Source organism: Prionailurus viverrinus, chromosome B3 (genome assembly GCF_022837055.1).
Source record: "Prionailurus viverrinus isolate Anna chromosome B3, UM_Priviv_1.0, whole genome shotgun sequence".
NCBI classification, from domain to species: Eukaryota; Metazoa; Chordata; class Mammalia; order Carnivora; family Felidae; genus Prionailurus; species Prionailurus viverrinus.
In genome coordinates this window covers 42,040,727-42,055,824 of record NC_062566.1, presented here as the reverse complement: position 1 = coordinate 42,055,824, position 15,098 = coordinate 42,040,727, and the positions used below count along the sequence as shown (strand labels likewise).

Below are 15,098 nucleotides of genomic sequence, written 5' to 3'. Positions count from 1 at the left end.
CACAACTTCCTGTAAAGGGACTACAAGGGAGGGCTGCTGATCACTTTTCGGACCCTCTCATGCAACGTGCTTTTCCCCACACAGCGTTGCTAGTTGGCTGTCACTCTGGATTACCAACAAGACGATGTGAGAAAGGGTCTGTGTGATCCTTCCATAAACTGGATGTATGTGCCCGGCAAGGAGTTACAGTGAGAGAGCAAAGCAGACGTCCCACAGTTATGGTTATCCTGTTAGACTGGAAGCTTCACAACATAGGAGCTGTGCCTGGCTGGCTTTGCGCCCCAGCATCCATGCCAACGCCTGGCGTCATAAACATTTGTGGAGGGAAGGTGATGGAAGACAGGGGAGTGGTTTCTTAGGGTCAGTGGTCTGCAGTGTTAGCTCTTTCCTGATCGGATTAACAGCGACCCCTACAAACAGTGAGAGCACCTTGCAGAATGTGTTATTTTCCAGCCTCATTCTGGCTGCACTTGTTTCCCACTGTTGTTTTCTTTTCATCCCATTTTTAATTCATGTGATTTTATAATTGTCTCTATTATTCCTAGTGTATTTCAAGCACTGTGATTGCCTTTAAATATCTTGGGGATATTTGTCAACAGCCCTCTCCCAAAAAATACCCTAGAAAAACTAATAATTACATAAATACACGTGAGGAGACTCCACTGTGAGGAGACTTTCCCCAACAGTCCCCCTATGCCTCCTCTCTAGGCCTTCCCCAGCTCTACCCACTTTTGGACACTTGTTCCGAGGCCATTCTCCCCCTCCTGACCTCAGCCAGCTAATCCAGCTCTAGTTTCTTCTAATCAAAGGCGGCCAGTATCGAATGGGAGCTCACATCCTCTGTTTCCAGGGGGCTCTAGGGCGGACAAGAGCGCGGAGCAGGATGGAGCAGAGCAGGGCAGGGCAGACGTAGACAGACACTGGCTGCTTGGTTACGAGCCCGCACCACGGCTCAGGAGAGGCGGGGGCTCTGCTGGCTGCTGAGCACTGTGGAACTCTGAGAGGCCTCCCGGCTCACGGCATGAAGCGTGTGCGTGGCAGTGGCTGCTTATCACCTCTCTCGACTGACGGCCACCACCAGCCTCCACTTTGTAAATGAAGAGATAAATTCAGAATCCCTTAATGTGGGGCTCCTCAAACCATCAGGCTCTCAAGCTTTTGGCTGCCTGCCCTCCTTGAATTCTCTCTCCCCTGGGTTTCTGGGGACGACATGGTTTCCTCCCAGTTCTCTGACTGCTGCCTCCATTTTTTTCACTCGGCTCCTCCTTGGCCCTGGTTGTTTCTATTCTTGCATTCTCAGAACCATCGCTTTCATAGTCATGCCCCAGTTCAGTCTCCCGGGCCAGGTTCCAATCTCTTATCTCCATCTGCCTGCTCCTCTGGCTGGATATTCCTTCATCACCTTCAAAATTACATGTCCAAAGCCTGATGTCAAGATCTTTCCCTAAAACTTTGTTCCATGTTTCAACTTCTGCACTGATGGCACTGCCATTTCCTTGTCATCCAGGCTTGAAGATGTACTCATTTACTTTTCCTTCTTTCCTATTCATTCACTGAGTTCTCGTGACTTCCCCACTGATTTGTTTCCTCCCTTTCCATCCCCTGACCAAGCTGGGATAACACCACACTCATCCTGTAACCAGTCTGCTTCTCTGCCATCCTCTCTGCTCCACCAGCATGCTCTAACCACCGCTCCGTCATTCTCCAGCCCCCATACCACCAGGGACCCCATTTTCTACTACAGTACCTGGAGCTCTGGCTGACCCTCAGGGCCCTCCACAATCTCAATGACTCCCATCTCCTCACAATCACAAGAGCATACCTCTGCCTCACCTCTGCGCCTGTGCAGATTACTGTTTTTACCAAGGACTCCTTCTTCTCACTCCCCTGCCTACTGAAATTGCACTCCTTCCTCAAGCCCAGATCAAAGCCCACCTCTTCCGCTAGCTTCTCCTGGAGTGTCCTCTTTTCTTGGCCATCTTCTTGTTTTACTGTAGTCTAGTGTACTTACTCTTTCTGTTCTTTAGTCCCTACCTTATGATTTTCTTGCCCTTTAGGGTCTAAAATGTCATGAAAAAGAATGAGATCATCAATATGAAGGCGCTGAGAGTGTTTTGGAGGAAAAGGTATAATGGAAAGCTCAGGGACTAACAGTAAAAAAACGTACAGTGGTGATGACAAGAATCGAGTGTCTCTGTATTAGTTTCATTACTGACATTTGTAATGCTGTCTTTATTTGCCTTTATATTTATACCATAAAGGGGTGAGGTTTGAGGATCTTTATGCTTTGAAGAACCATCAAATTATGTCTATCTTATTCTGGATTCCCATTATCTAGAAGCTCTACAGTGCCAGCTTCCAAAGGACTCTTCAATGATGACTCTATGCCCATCTGGTTCTCATTTTCTTCCTGGTGACTGAAAGTAATGAACATGAAGTAGATTCATAGGGAGCCTGCATCTTATATTTCAGAATACACCCCAGTGCCCTGGGGACTGCGCTCCCCAGGTTCAGTTTCCTCCTCTGAGGGACGAGATCTCAGCCATCAAGAGAGCAGCACGACTCTCCACCCAGTCTGATCCCCTTTGTGGCCAAGTCATCAGTTTTTGTTTTGTCTCACATGACTAGGGCTCAGGTGAAGATTCCAAGCGTTGGAAGGAGGGGATGTGCAGGTCTGAAGAGTGGAAAGCACTCCCCCAAAGCTCAACTCTGAGAATGCAGAGCAAACAAACTCTAGCCGGTAATACAGTCACCATTCACAGCTTCCTTCTTACAGCTGCCAAAATACTGCGTCAGGTTGTCAGCTTTTGACTTCATTGCACCACAGTAAATAAAAATAAAACCACTGCCAAATACCATCAGCAACGCGAGCTCTGTCATGTAGCCGTGACGGCGAGGACGAGGCCCCAAGGCTCCTTTGCGTTTTGAATGAAGTCATTTCCCAGGCTTCATAAATTATTATACTTGTTTGCCACACAAAACTGTATGTATACACCAATTCTGAATTGTGTCAGAAAACAAGGGTCTTGTTCCCTTTACTGCATTCTGTAAAAATACTCGCCCAGACTTCTGGTCAGTAACCAGAGAAAACAGCCCAGCTGAAAGCCCCAGCCACTGAGAGAAGGACCCAAGTGTACTCAGTATGACACAAAGATTTATAAACACAGCCAAATAACCCCAAGGAGTACACAATATAAATGCTTTATTGCTAGCACAGAGGTTTCTTTTTAAGTAAATTAAAAGAAATAAATCTTCATTTTCACATTCTATACTGCAGCTGAAAGGTAACTAGCTGGTTAATGGATATGTTCACTTGGACACAAGCTATAAGGAGAGCATGACAGTCACATGGAAGGGCTCAGAGATGTGGCGTCTCTCAAGGCATCGGGCCACTGAATGCACTGCCGTTCGTAAATAACAGCGAGGAGGGATTTCTTTTAAACATCATGAATAGACAAGACTTATAAATAGAAACCCGGGATGGTTAGAAAGCAGAAACCCATTAAATACAGAAGGCTATATATGTGTTGGCCATATTCCATGTACTCTAGGCTATGTTTGGTACTTTTAAATAAATGATCTCTATCTACGTTACAGACCGGACTGACTTCGGCAGCCAGGAAAGCGGAAGGAGGAAAGGAAGGTGATGCTGTCCATCAACCGGTGGATGCGGTGGATGCGTTGGAAAGCAGGAGAGGAGGGTGTGACTGGAGGGGAGGGAGGGGCACCGCTTGGTGCCTCCCCCTCGGGAGGCTCCTGGGGAGACTGGGAGGGAAAATGCCGCGTGGATGTGAATGAGCCGCTGGACGAGTTGGCGGAAGTCTGGTGGAGCGTGGCAATTGTGGCACGCTGCAAGTCTGCGAGTGACACGGAATCTGCAGGCTTGCTCAGGTTCTCCAGGGTTACTGCCAGTGGATTTAGGGCACGATAGGCCAAAGTGACAGCCAGAGCACTGGGAGTAGCAGTGCTGGGGCAATGGGGGGCAGGGGACAGAGGCTGAAGAGTCCAACTGCAGAGATAATTCACTTAGTAAGAATTGTCAGCCAGTACTGAAAATGAAATTATTTCTGCAAGGCCCCCAGCATTACCTTTTACCAAATTCTTGAGCCCAGCCATTCGTTTCTGGGTTGTTAAGATAAGCTTTGGAAAAAGATCTTATCAATCTATGAAAAACAATCCCCCCTGCCCCACCTTATTCCAGAATCACCCAGAAGGAAGTAAACACACGCGCACCCACACGCCCCAAAGCCAAGCAGCCAGATCAGAAGTTGTGAACTACATAGGATGATCTCCAGATCTCCATCTTCCTGCTCTTTTGCTCGTGTTTTTTATGGATGTAAGAAAGCCAGACTGGGTCAGGAACGTCCCCAGTTCTTGCTTCTTGGTACATCTGCAGTGTACCAGCTCCTGGCATTTTCAGTCTGGTCTGGCTCTAACTAAAACCATTTCATGTTTTGCTTTGAAGAAGTGGATAACATGAAATGGTAATTTGGCTGCAAAACCTTGGAAAATTGTTCCCGGCCCAAACATCTGCCCCAAATGAGCTCAGCTGAGATCTCCTTGGAGGGGTGGGAGGGATGGGTGAGCAGAGAGAGGCTGGAAAGGGGAAAATGAAGACAATGGAAGGACAACCTTCCCTCAGGAGGAAAGTTCTTTGTGACAAAAGGCGCCAGCCCATCCCTCTGGAGAGATCGAAGTCCCTGACAGCTACTCCTCTGCTCTCCGTCCCCTTTCCCCAGTATTTGGTATTATTCAGGTGAACCCTTACAGAGTGCCAGGAAATGGTGCCCACATGGTCTGCTTTCATTACCCACTGACTGGTCTGGCCTACGTGTCATTATTTCACTTTAAATAAGGACCAAGTACGGACTTTGGATTCCTGAGAGCCGGGCCCCCCAGGGAGAGCAGAGAGGGAGAGTCCTGCGGGATGGCCTCCACCTTCCCCCTTGGCCTTCTTAGGAGTTCTTCTGAGGGATCTTTACTGTCACCGTCTTCACCTCCGAGTACTCTCGCAAGCCAAACTCCCCCCTAAAAGGCAGAAATAGGCAGTATCAGACACCAGAGGGCTGGGCGGCCTGGCCTGAGGGACGGCAAGAGTCCCGAGAAGGGGAGGGTTATCACCTGCTAACAGCAGGCCCTGGGTTTCCATGTAGAAATGTCTGATGAGTGGACAGCCCAGCTCTCCTCTGAGGAGCACAGAGAGCTGTCAGATCCCGAGCAGTAACCGTTTCTTGACGGCAAAGACTGATTGTCTCCACAACACTGCACAGAAGGGTGCAGCACTGCCACCTACTCAGAGAAACAGGCATGTGGATTAGCCTGGGCCAGCGGTCACAAAGGCCCTGAACTGTGCCCCTGGGTGGGCACCGTGGACAGCAGTGGACCAGGCCCAGGTCTCTGCCTCCGCGTCTCTACCGCAGGCAGCAATGGCTCCTGGGGACGATGCTGTGCCTTCCTCCTCTAAAACCTGCTCCTGCCACTGGACACCCCCTAATGTGTGTTTTCCAGTTGCTCCCCTAGAGATCTAGTCTACTTTAGCTGAAAGAAAAGCATGAGATTTCCGGGCTGGGATCCCCTCTGTCTGATGTTCTAAATTCCTTTTCACTGGACCTTAGACTTAACAAATGGAAAGGAAGACCTAAAGGCTCACCAGGGAAGAGCACGGATCACCTGCAACGCTTAAAAACAATCCTGATACAAGCTGCCCACATGCCCACAGAGTAAGGGCAAAGAGGCAGGAAATCGAAATAACTGACAGTAAAGGAAGTGGTAGTCAGCTGGTCCCCCAAGACTCCGGGGAAACGTTTACTGACTGGGAGCTGGGTCACCTGCCTTGGTGGGGACAGGCGATACAGCCCTTCCCAGCCCTCCAGTCACTCAGCTTGGGTCTCCAACCACTGTCTTCAGGATGCTGGGGTGTGGCCACGTCTCCTGGCCACAATGTTCCTTTTCTTCACCTGTCTGTATTCCCTTCTCATTTCACTTCATTGTCACTGCCCTTTCCCCCCCTTTTTTTAAATCTCATTGTAAAATCAAGCACATTCTATTTTTTTTCCGTAAAAAAAGTTCAACTTTTTTCTTCTATTCTTCTTAAAGTCACTTCTCTGTGATGCTTCTCCTGGCTCTCTCATAAGAGCTCCTCCCTCCTCCGTGTTCACAGCCTCTACCACAGCCCCGTCACCTGCAACGGGGCTGCCTGAGTATCTGTCCTCCCCCATGGAGCTGTATCTTACTGATCCTGCTTTCTGCTCCCCCCCCCGCCCCCCCCCCCCCCCCACTGTCAAGCCTAGAGTACAGCCTACAGCTCAGGCTCAAATACAGTACTTGTGGAAGGAAGGAAGAGAGGAAGGGAGGAAGGGAGGAAGGCTTCTCCCCATCCCCTCTACCCGGGTGGATATATCGCCTCTGCCAGGAAAAAATAAAAGAACACTTAGAGATGCATTTGAATAAGAAAATATTAATAAAGGCTGTCTTTAAGAAACAGTCATGTGTACAAGATACATTACAGTAACTGGGCTTAACAACCAAGAAACGATTCATTCTGCTTCCTTCCAGGAATTCCCATGCCCTCACAAGGCTCTAATCGCTTTGCCAGCAGCAACTCCCAGCACCAAGGTCACCTGAGTTGTTAGGGCCACCCCCTCCCCACCAGGACATCAGAGGCAGCCAAGGAGAGACCAGGACATGTGCTCTATTCTCTTATCTGCATTGGCCATCTTGCTTACAGGAATGAGAATAAATTTGGGACTGTCCCGTGCCATTCAGTATAAGATTCCCTCATTAGCTCTTTTCAGGCCCTGAGTCTTTATTACCAGCTCAGCTCTGGCTCTTTCTGGACTTTTTCCTGCCCTTGGGCAATTCCGAAAGTGTCTCTTCATCACAGACATCATCTGCCTCCTGTTTGAAGTAAGGTTACTCCCTTCTTGTTTTCTGACTTGTGCACGCACATGGGGCAGACCCTGAACCACTGTCCTCCCCCTCAGACCTCTAAGTAGGTTGTGACAAATGTAAGAAAGTCTAGAGTCAGAAGCGTGCTGGTATGGTTGCCTTCGAGTGTGGCTGTTGGGTCCCATAATCTTTGGGTGCGTGATGCCATGGAAAACCGTCCTGGACTGGAGGAGCTCTTCCCCTGGGTCCTGGGGCAGCCGTCTGCCACCATGGTCCACACACAGCCCACTCTGAGAATGAGGAGTGGGCTCGAATCTGCCAGAACACCTGGATCTGGGGAATGCCAGCTCAGCTCTGCCATTAAGTGGCTGTATGACTCCAGGCGAGCCACCACTCCCACCCTTCTGGTGCCCTGTCACCTCACGGGCAGCAGTTCCCGAACCCCAGCAAACGTAAGGATCACCTTTGGAGCTTGCTTCGTTGTAGATTCCTGACCATCCCACCAAAGCTTCTGTCTCAGTAGGTCTGGGGAGGAACCCAAGAGATTATGCTACAGGTTATTATTTGAGCCACCCTTTGAGAAACACTGCTGTAAAGTCTCTGAGAGCCCCCAAGCTTCTCAGAGCTATTTGACCACCTCATTCCAGGGTTTTTCTCTCAAATTTGCTTAATCCAGTTAAATTCTGTGGCACACAGGGTTCCACGGTGAAGGAAGCTTCAACCACACAACAGGGCAAAGGCAGACACATTGTCATTGATCTCTCTGTGTGGTCGCCTTCATGGCTCCACAGTGTGTTGGGGCTCAGGCACACTGAGATGCCTGTATCCCTACTTCTGAGCCAGACGAGGCTATATTCCCTAACATGAACCAAACTTGGCCTACTTACAGGTAAGGTAAGATGTTACATTTTGGGGTCTCTCAGCCAGACATTTTAGAAAATCACTCCTAAAACAAAAAGGGATTTCTGTTTAGGATGTATCTTTCCCTGCTCTTTTCCCTCCTACAGCAGCATCGTTTAGAGCAGGGTCTCCAGATCGCCTGCATCAGAATCATTCCAGAAGCCTGTTAACACTGCAGCCCCTCAGCCCTCGCCCAGACTTACTAGAGAGGGGGTTCCCATATAGGCATGCCCAGCAAGCCCCTTCTCTGACTGCAGGTGACTTTTGGTGCACATGTATGCTGTGATGCAAACTTGGGAAGCCCCGATTTAGAATACCCTAATAATGCATCTCATCTTCAAAGCTGTGTCCTTAGTTTTTAAAATGTTGAAGCTCACAGCTTTCCTCCCACCCCCTTAGTTTGTGACATGTATTTTACAGCTTGTCTCAGGGAAGCTTAAATGAGGAGTAAGGGAGAGGACAGGAAGAATGAAAGCGGGGGGAGGGGTAGCTGCAGGCCAGAATTGAGGTGAGCTCGGCCCTCTCTCCGGCCCTGGGAATCAGTAGCCAGCCTATCAGGTAACCTGTAGAGGGCAGTCCTCCACAGCTCTCTGTGTGGGCGGTGGTGGGTGATGTGGGGGACACCTCAGGGGTTCCCACAGCTCTCCTTGGAGTTTGTCTCTAGAAGGTGCTACTTCTCTTCTCTGTGTCTCTTACAAGTGGGTAAGGAGGGGCCAGGAACCAGAGCCACATGAAGTTTGCAAGGCCATGAGATAAACACTACTGTCCAGAAGAAGGTAAGTGGAGCTTTAAGTGAGAAGGAAGAATGGGGGACCACGAGAGGCCGGGTTCGTTGACTTGAAACCTTTGTGACCACTCTACGTCATTTAAAGAAGGAAAAAAAACCCCATGTTTTGGGAGCAAGTAGGGACAAAGAATCATATAATTTAGACAAGATGAAGGGAGTCTCATCAAAGGGCACTGTTTCCTAATTATTTTTTAACTGCACTGGGAAGGCCAAATCATTATAGCACCAGGAAGACAAGTTGAGAAAGGCTGCTTTTCAGTCTCCTGGGCCACTGTCCTCTGTGTGGTTCTGACACAGCCAAACCATTCTCTGGACCATCTTTCCAGGGGAGGGGAAGGTTTCTAATGGGGACAGACTAGACCTGGACAATGTCACAAGCCTTCATCCTGCCCATGCTGAGGGCCAGGGCTAGCCTGGGACAGGCTCCATCAACCAGTGATTATTTATTATACTTTATGCTCATGATTCACTCTCTCAATGATCTGTAGCAAAACAGCGTGAGCAGCATTCCCAGAGCCAGTGACTGCCCCAACATTTCGGAGGCGTGGAAAGCACAAACACAGAAGCAGTATAAGAAAGGACAGGCTGAATACATCTTGAGAAGTGGAAGCAGAACGTTAAGGCCATAAGCAAGTTAAGAAGAGATACCTGGAGCACATGAAGACTTTATAAAAGCTGAAAAAATACTAATAACTGAGCAAACAATTCTGGTTCTGGCTGTAAAGCAAGTGGGAAGTACTGAAGGCCAGAAGCAAGGTTCAGGCAGGAGCCACCTCTCCCTGGCATTTCCAGAGATAGAGCGTAAGCTGATGATACTAGCTGGAACTCAGGAAAAGTTCTGCCACACTTCTGAGCTAAGACATGTATTAAGAAAAAGAAGGATCGCCTCCATAGCACTCATCTACTTGACCAACATTGATGACAGCAGCTAACATTTCAGAAGGTCTGGATGTCTGGGATACTCAGTCCTACCATTTAATCCTCACAGAAACCTTTTGGGGTAGGTGCGGTGATTACTCCCATTTTATAGATGAGGAAACAGAGGTTTAGTGAGATTAAGTGATTTGTCCAAGGTTGCACAGGTGTTAAGTGGTAGAGCCAGCATCCATCTCTGAAGCAATGTGGTACCAGAAACTCTACTCTTCGTCTCAAAGCTATGCCTGACTTACAGTGGAATGGCCAAGGGCTAGAAATGACCAGCTAAAGTATGTGAAGCATGTAAATCCTCTGCACTGGTCTTACAGGTTCACTGTACTTGGTCGCAAAAACCACACTTCTTTCTCCCCCAATGCCTCTACTCACTCTTTCCCCACTGTACCTTGCTTTGCCCCTTAACCCTGCAAACATACTTCCCTCTCTCTGTCTAGTCAAATGTTCCTCTCCTTTATAGGTCAATTCACGTCTTCATATTTGATCGTATCTAAAGGTTTTCCAGACTTCTACAGTTCACAAGGATCTCCCCCCATCCCTAAACTCCACTATAACTTTACAGTCTTTTCTGGAATTCTTTGGATTCTTTCAATGTTGTAGATTAAATTTATCCAGCAAAATTTCTAGTGCCTTAATGAGCCACATCTTCCCCCACAGGTCAAGCACAACGCTTTGCACATGGTATATGGCTCACTACTTTTAGTAGACTGATTATGGACTAAGCATTTACTCACAAAAGGATGCATTTCAGAGTGGCAGAGGGGAACGGACATGGAAGATGTCTCCTCTTGTGAATCACAGGATTTTAAAAACATGGAACCAGCTGCTTTCAAAAGGAGGGAAACATTTTTTTTGGATGGGGGGAGGGGGTGCATCAGCTTAGAACAACCCTGGCTATCATTTACCCTTGGAATGCTGCTCAAAAAAATCCATTTATAAGGGCACCTGGGTGGTTTAGTCGGTTGAGTGTCCGACTTCAGATCAGGTCACCATCTCAGAGCTCGTGAGTTCGAGCTCCACATCAGGCTCACTGCTGTCAACACAGAGCCTGCTTTGGGGATCCTCTGTCCCCTTCCCACTCTGTCCCTCCCCTGCTCACTCTCTCAAAAATAAATAAATCTTAAGAAAATCCATTTATATATGAAGGCTGCAAATAAAATCCCCTTGAGTGTAGGTTTTCTTTGTTACAGTCCCATTTTTCAGGTCCTTTGCTTTTCAGGAGGACTCTTCCCCACTCTGATCTGATCCCTGAAGACTGTCTGTACCTGGCCTGCCTACTTCCTTGGCTGGATATCATGGGAGCCACCTGAAACCTACGTTCAAACCTCACATCTGCCCCTTACTGGCTGGGTGACCTGGACAAGCTGCTTAACTACTGTAAGCCTCAGTTCCCCGTCCAAACCATGTGGATGTGAGGGGTTAAGTGTATCACTTCCATTTCATCATCGTGAAAGTCGAATGAGACAATGTTAGGAAAGAAGCTAACATAAAACCAAATACAGAGCAGGCATTTAATTAATGATATCTACCACGGCATACTTGCTGTTTAGGATGTATCTTTCCCTGCTCTTTTCCCTCCTACAGCAGCATCGTTCAGAGCAGGGTCTCCAGATCGCCTGCATACTTGTAACCGGTCTTCCTTCTCTAGTCTTTGCCAGAACATCCTCTATATGCCAGAAATTTTGGCCTGAAGTCCTTTGATATCTCCTCAGCTCCCATAGAACACTTAAGCCCTCTGTGACTGGGTTCCAGCCACCCTTCCCACTTGTGTCTTCAGCAAGCCCCTTCTCGTCATCTTATGTCCAAACCTGTGGTCCCAGACTCAGAGAATCTACAGAGGCCAAGCAGGTGACATGAGCCAGTGGACTGGGTATGTGTAAAATGACTGACCACCAATATTCAGCCCCCAGAAGCCACAGGAGTGGTGGGGAAAGAAACAGATTCCAGAGCTCACAGCTGTAGTGATTTTGCTATGGGGGAATGAAAATAAGCAAGAAATCTAGATTTTATGGAGAGCCTCTTCATTTTTGAATGCCAGTTAAAGATTTTAAAACGTTGTGAGGCAAAACAAAACATTTCTGCAGGCCAGATTTGCCCTTGGGCTGCCAGTTGGTGACCTTTGTTTCAAACACACCAAACTCTGGGACGCTCTGAATTTGCTGTGTCTTCATGCCTGTGTTCCTGCTACTCCCTCTGCATGGGAGGACTGCCCCCCACCCTCCAAAACTGAAATGTTATTTGTTCTGTGAAAAAATTAATGGATTCTTTCCTCAGTACTTGCAAGATGTGTGACACGCTTCTATTAATAAAATAGCCCTTATTATATGAAATAGATGGTGCACTAATTTTTCTCCATTCCCACTTAAGGTAAGGGAGCTGTGTTGTAGTCATCTTTGTAGCATGTGGTACAATGCTTAGCCTATAGAAGTATGTGCTCAACAAAATGTTTGTTTAATGAATGGATGAGGGTAAGAGAAATCAACAATTGTGTGACTACTCCTCTATGCTGGAATCTGCAATCCCTATTTCTCTGCAGGCACCAGCAACTTTGGACACTTACATTTCTCTCCCATTTCCAGACATCTTGAATCCCCCAAAGGGGCTCTGGGCATTTAAGGCATTGTAACAATTGATCCTAAGGGAAGAAAACATAGTACCGTTAGTGCTGAATTCCACTTGCACAGAAATGGTACCACTGGCATAGTATTTCCTTTAAAAGTTTTATTTTTTTTAATTCCTTTTTTTTTTTTTTACATACGGAACACCTTTAATCTAAAATTTGCTTTGATTTCCCGATCTGGCCAGGAATGGGTGTATATCCATTCTCGGGGGGGGGGGGGGTGAGTTTCCTTGCCTTTGGTATTCCCATCCCCCCAGAGAATGTGCTTACTTCACTCAGGTTCTGGAGATTATGAGGTCCCCACACAGCCACTGGCATGCGTTACGGCTAGAACAATGACGCTGACTCTGATCTTACCAAACAGTCCCCGCCTGCATTGCAGAAGACACCGTGAGGGCCTTGTTGATGTCATTAGTGAAGACAGCTGCCACAAGTCCAAAGTCTGAGTTATTGGCTCTTTCGATCACTTCATCCATTGTCTTAAACCTCAGAATCTCCTGAACGGGGCCAAAGATCTGCAACAAAATCATTTGACCCAACACAGGGCTGCTTTGCCAGCACCTTTACAACTGCTTTCCACACTGCAAAACAAGTTTGCTCTGCTTTCATTATTTAAACTTCATTTCAGCTTAGCAGCACAGAACTGTAAAATAACCTTTGGCAGAATAGGATTGTACATGTGTCTAACCTTAGAGTTTGTTCAGGACCCTGACTCCTCCACCCTCCCTGGCATCACTCGATTCTACTGTTAAAGCTGCCTTCTCCATGATTCTCCAGACACTGCTCCAGATCTCAGAACTGCTGGTCTGGACTGTTTGCTGATGTGCTCCTGGTTCCTCTCTCACACGAACGTGAGGATGCTTGGGTGCCTTCTCCTTCCTGGGGAACAGCTTAGTAACCTACATCTGAAGGAACAGACCTGTTGCAAGTGTATTACTAAGGCCAATGATTGGCTATGGTGACTGTCCTCTGGGCTAATAATAACTGCAATCATTTAGCAGGTCACCTGGCCTCCATCTAGCTTGCTTGCCTTTTGATTTAACATTTTCTTGAAAGTGAGATTTTTCATAGTGATGTTTATAGCTGTTACTGAATATATATAAAATATAAAGAGCTAAAGCTAGAATATCATGTACTAGAAGTGCTCTGGAAACCATTCCAGAAAGATGTGGCTTTTGTTAGAACCCCACATTGGATACCTCCTCCTTGGCAATCCGCATATCATCGGTGACATTGGAAAACACCGTGGGCTCTATGAAGAATCCCTTTCGGCCCAGTCCTTTGCCTCCACATTCCAGCTTGGCACCCTCTGCCACACCACTCTGGATGAGTTCCAGGATCTTGTTGTACTGTTTCTTGTCAATCTACAAAAGAAATTTCCTAATGACTCCGTGTAAAGTAAGTGGGTTCTCAAGAATCTCTCATCTGCGATTGTGTTTCAAAGCTCCATGATATCTAGTCGTATCACATGGAACTGCTGTCACTTACCCATTCTTCACCAACAAAACATGTGGTTTTTTTATGGTTCCACCCAGCATGTTGGGAACTTCAGCAAATTACTGCACTGATGACAGTGTGAGAGTGCCAAATCAGAACTATCAGACATAGACCATGTTTTCAGATGATAGAGAACTTGGCTAATTGATTAGTCATTGTTTACAAATGGGGGAAAACTGACCTCTACATCCAAATGAACAGTTCAGCAAGTTGTACTGATACTAAAAAGATGAAAACAATAGGTGAGCTATATGGTGCCACACATCAAATCCTATTGGGAAATATTTTTAATTGGACCTCCTATTACACCCCTAGAGGAAAAGAGCAAGTCCAAAGAATGAGGACTAACTTTCTATTACATAAAATAAAGTCAACCTTGCTCCCCAAAAGTCGTAAGTATCACTCAATTACCATGGTTAAAAACCTAAATTCACTTGGGTTTAACTGTTCATCAGTCATCTTTCAAACGGTCCCCCAACCTAGGTGATGTTGTTGCTTATCGGGAAGACCCACACGCTAGAGATCTAGATGCAATCTGGTCCAAATAGCCTTTACAAATTCTCGGGCTCTATCTACAGTTTAAAACCAGAATTCTATCTGGAAATATGCCTTCATGATTGTGGAGAACCTGCAGAACCAAATAGTGTGGACTGCAGGGACTTTTGTGGCCCTCCCCACCCCATCCCACCACATGAAGCATTCAGGGTAAGAGAGAAACATAGAGCAGAGTGGGAAGGAGATAGCCCTCATTTCCTACACATTTACAAGCCACAAGGGACCTCCCCAAAGTAGGTCAGGTTGGTGGAGAGATTCCTCAGCCACTGAAGAAGGATAAGTGGCTTCTGGGAAAAAGAGATGTCCACTCTCCCTGACAAAGGCATTTGTAGAGGGGTCTTGAAGGCCAGTGATTACCACTGGGTCTCAGTTCTCAAGGCCAACATCCATCTTGTCATGCACAGGTCTTTTTTAGGGCTGAGACACTCCAATTTACCCCCAAAGTTCAAAGTATCCTTAAGGCAACCCTAATCCCTTAGTGTTTCAGAGATAAAATTTAGAAAGGAAAAGAGAAGTATGAGAAATAAGAATGCCTCACCAGCTACATTTCTAGCCATGAAGACAAGGTGGAAGAGTAAGGAGGAAGCAGAAAAAAGAAGTTGTTTCTGGGGTCCCACTAGAGTGTCCAGTGTTCGCCAAGGATTAAGAAAGCGGATGTTTATTATTTCTCTACCTGGGGTCCCTGCTCAGTGGTGGGATCAAAGGGACTCCCCACTATGCGCCTCTTGGCCCGCTCCACACTTCTTCTCACAAACTCCTCATAGATGGACTCCTCCACAAAGATGCGAGACCCCGCGGTGCAGCACTGGCCTTGGTTGAAGAACACCCCCTGGTGAGCCTGCTCCACAGCATAGTCCACTGCAAGAGGAAAACAGCCACGTCCTCAGCACTAGTTCTCCTGCGGAGGGGTGTGTCTACAGA

General features: G+C 47.3%; 1 protein-coding gene across 9 annotated transcripts in view; it reads right to left on the bottom strand.

Moving 5' to 3' along the window:
* Positions 1-2,212: 2,212 nt before the first annotated feature.
* The window catches only part of ALDH1A2 (aldehyde dehydrogenase 1 family member A2), a 399,898-nt gene continuing 387,012 nt past the window's right edge, over positions 2,213-15,098 (bottom strand). For 6 of the 9 annotated variants that reach the window (XM_047864525.1, XM_047864524.1, XM_047864528.1 and 3 more), the window contains 6 exons: positions 14,851-15,035; positions 13,325-13,489; positions 12,483-12,640; positions 12,066-12,140; positions 5,122-5,289; positions 3,186-5,028 (listed from right to left, as the gene is read on the bottom strand). In XM_047864525.1, coding sequence (XP_047720481.1) covers positions 4,956-5,028; positions 5,122-5,289; positions 12,066-12,140; positions 12,483-12,640; positions 13,325-13,489; positions 14,851-15,035 — 824 coding nt within the window. In that variant the 3' untranslated portion in view covers positions 3,186-4,955. Of the gene's footprint in view, positions 2,418-3,185; positions 5,029-5,121; positions 5,290-7,351; positions 7,414-12,065; positions 12,141-12,482; positions 12,641-13,324; positions 13,490-14,850; positions 15,036-15,098 lie in introns of those variants that run through there. The other 3 variants (XM_047864522.1, XM_047864521.1, XM_047864523.1) reach the window with 3 other exon arrangements.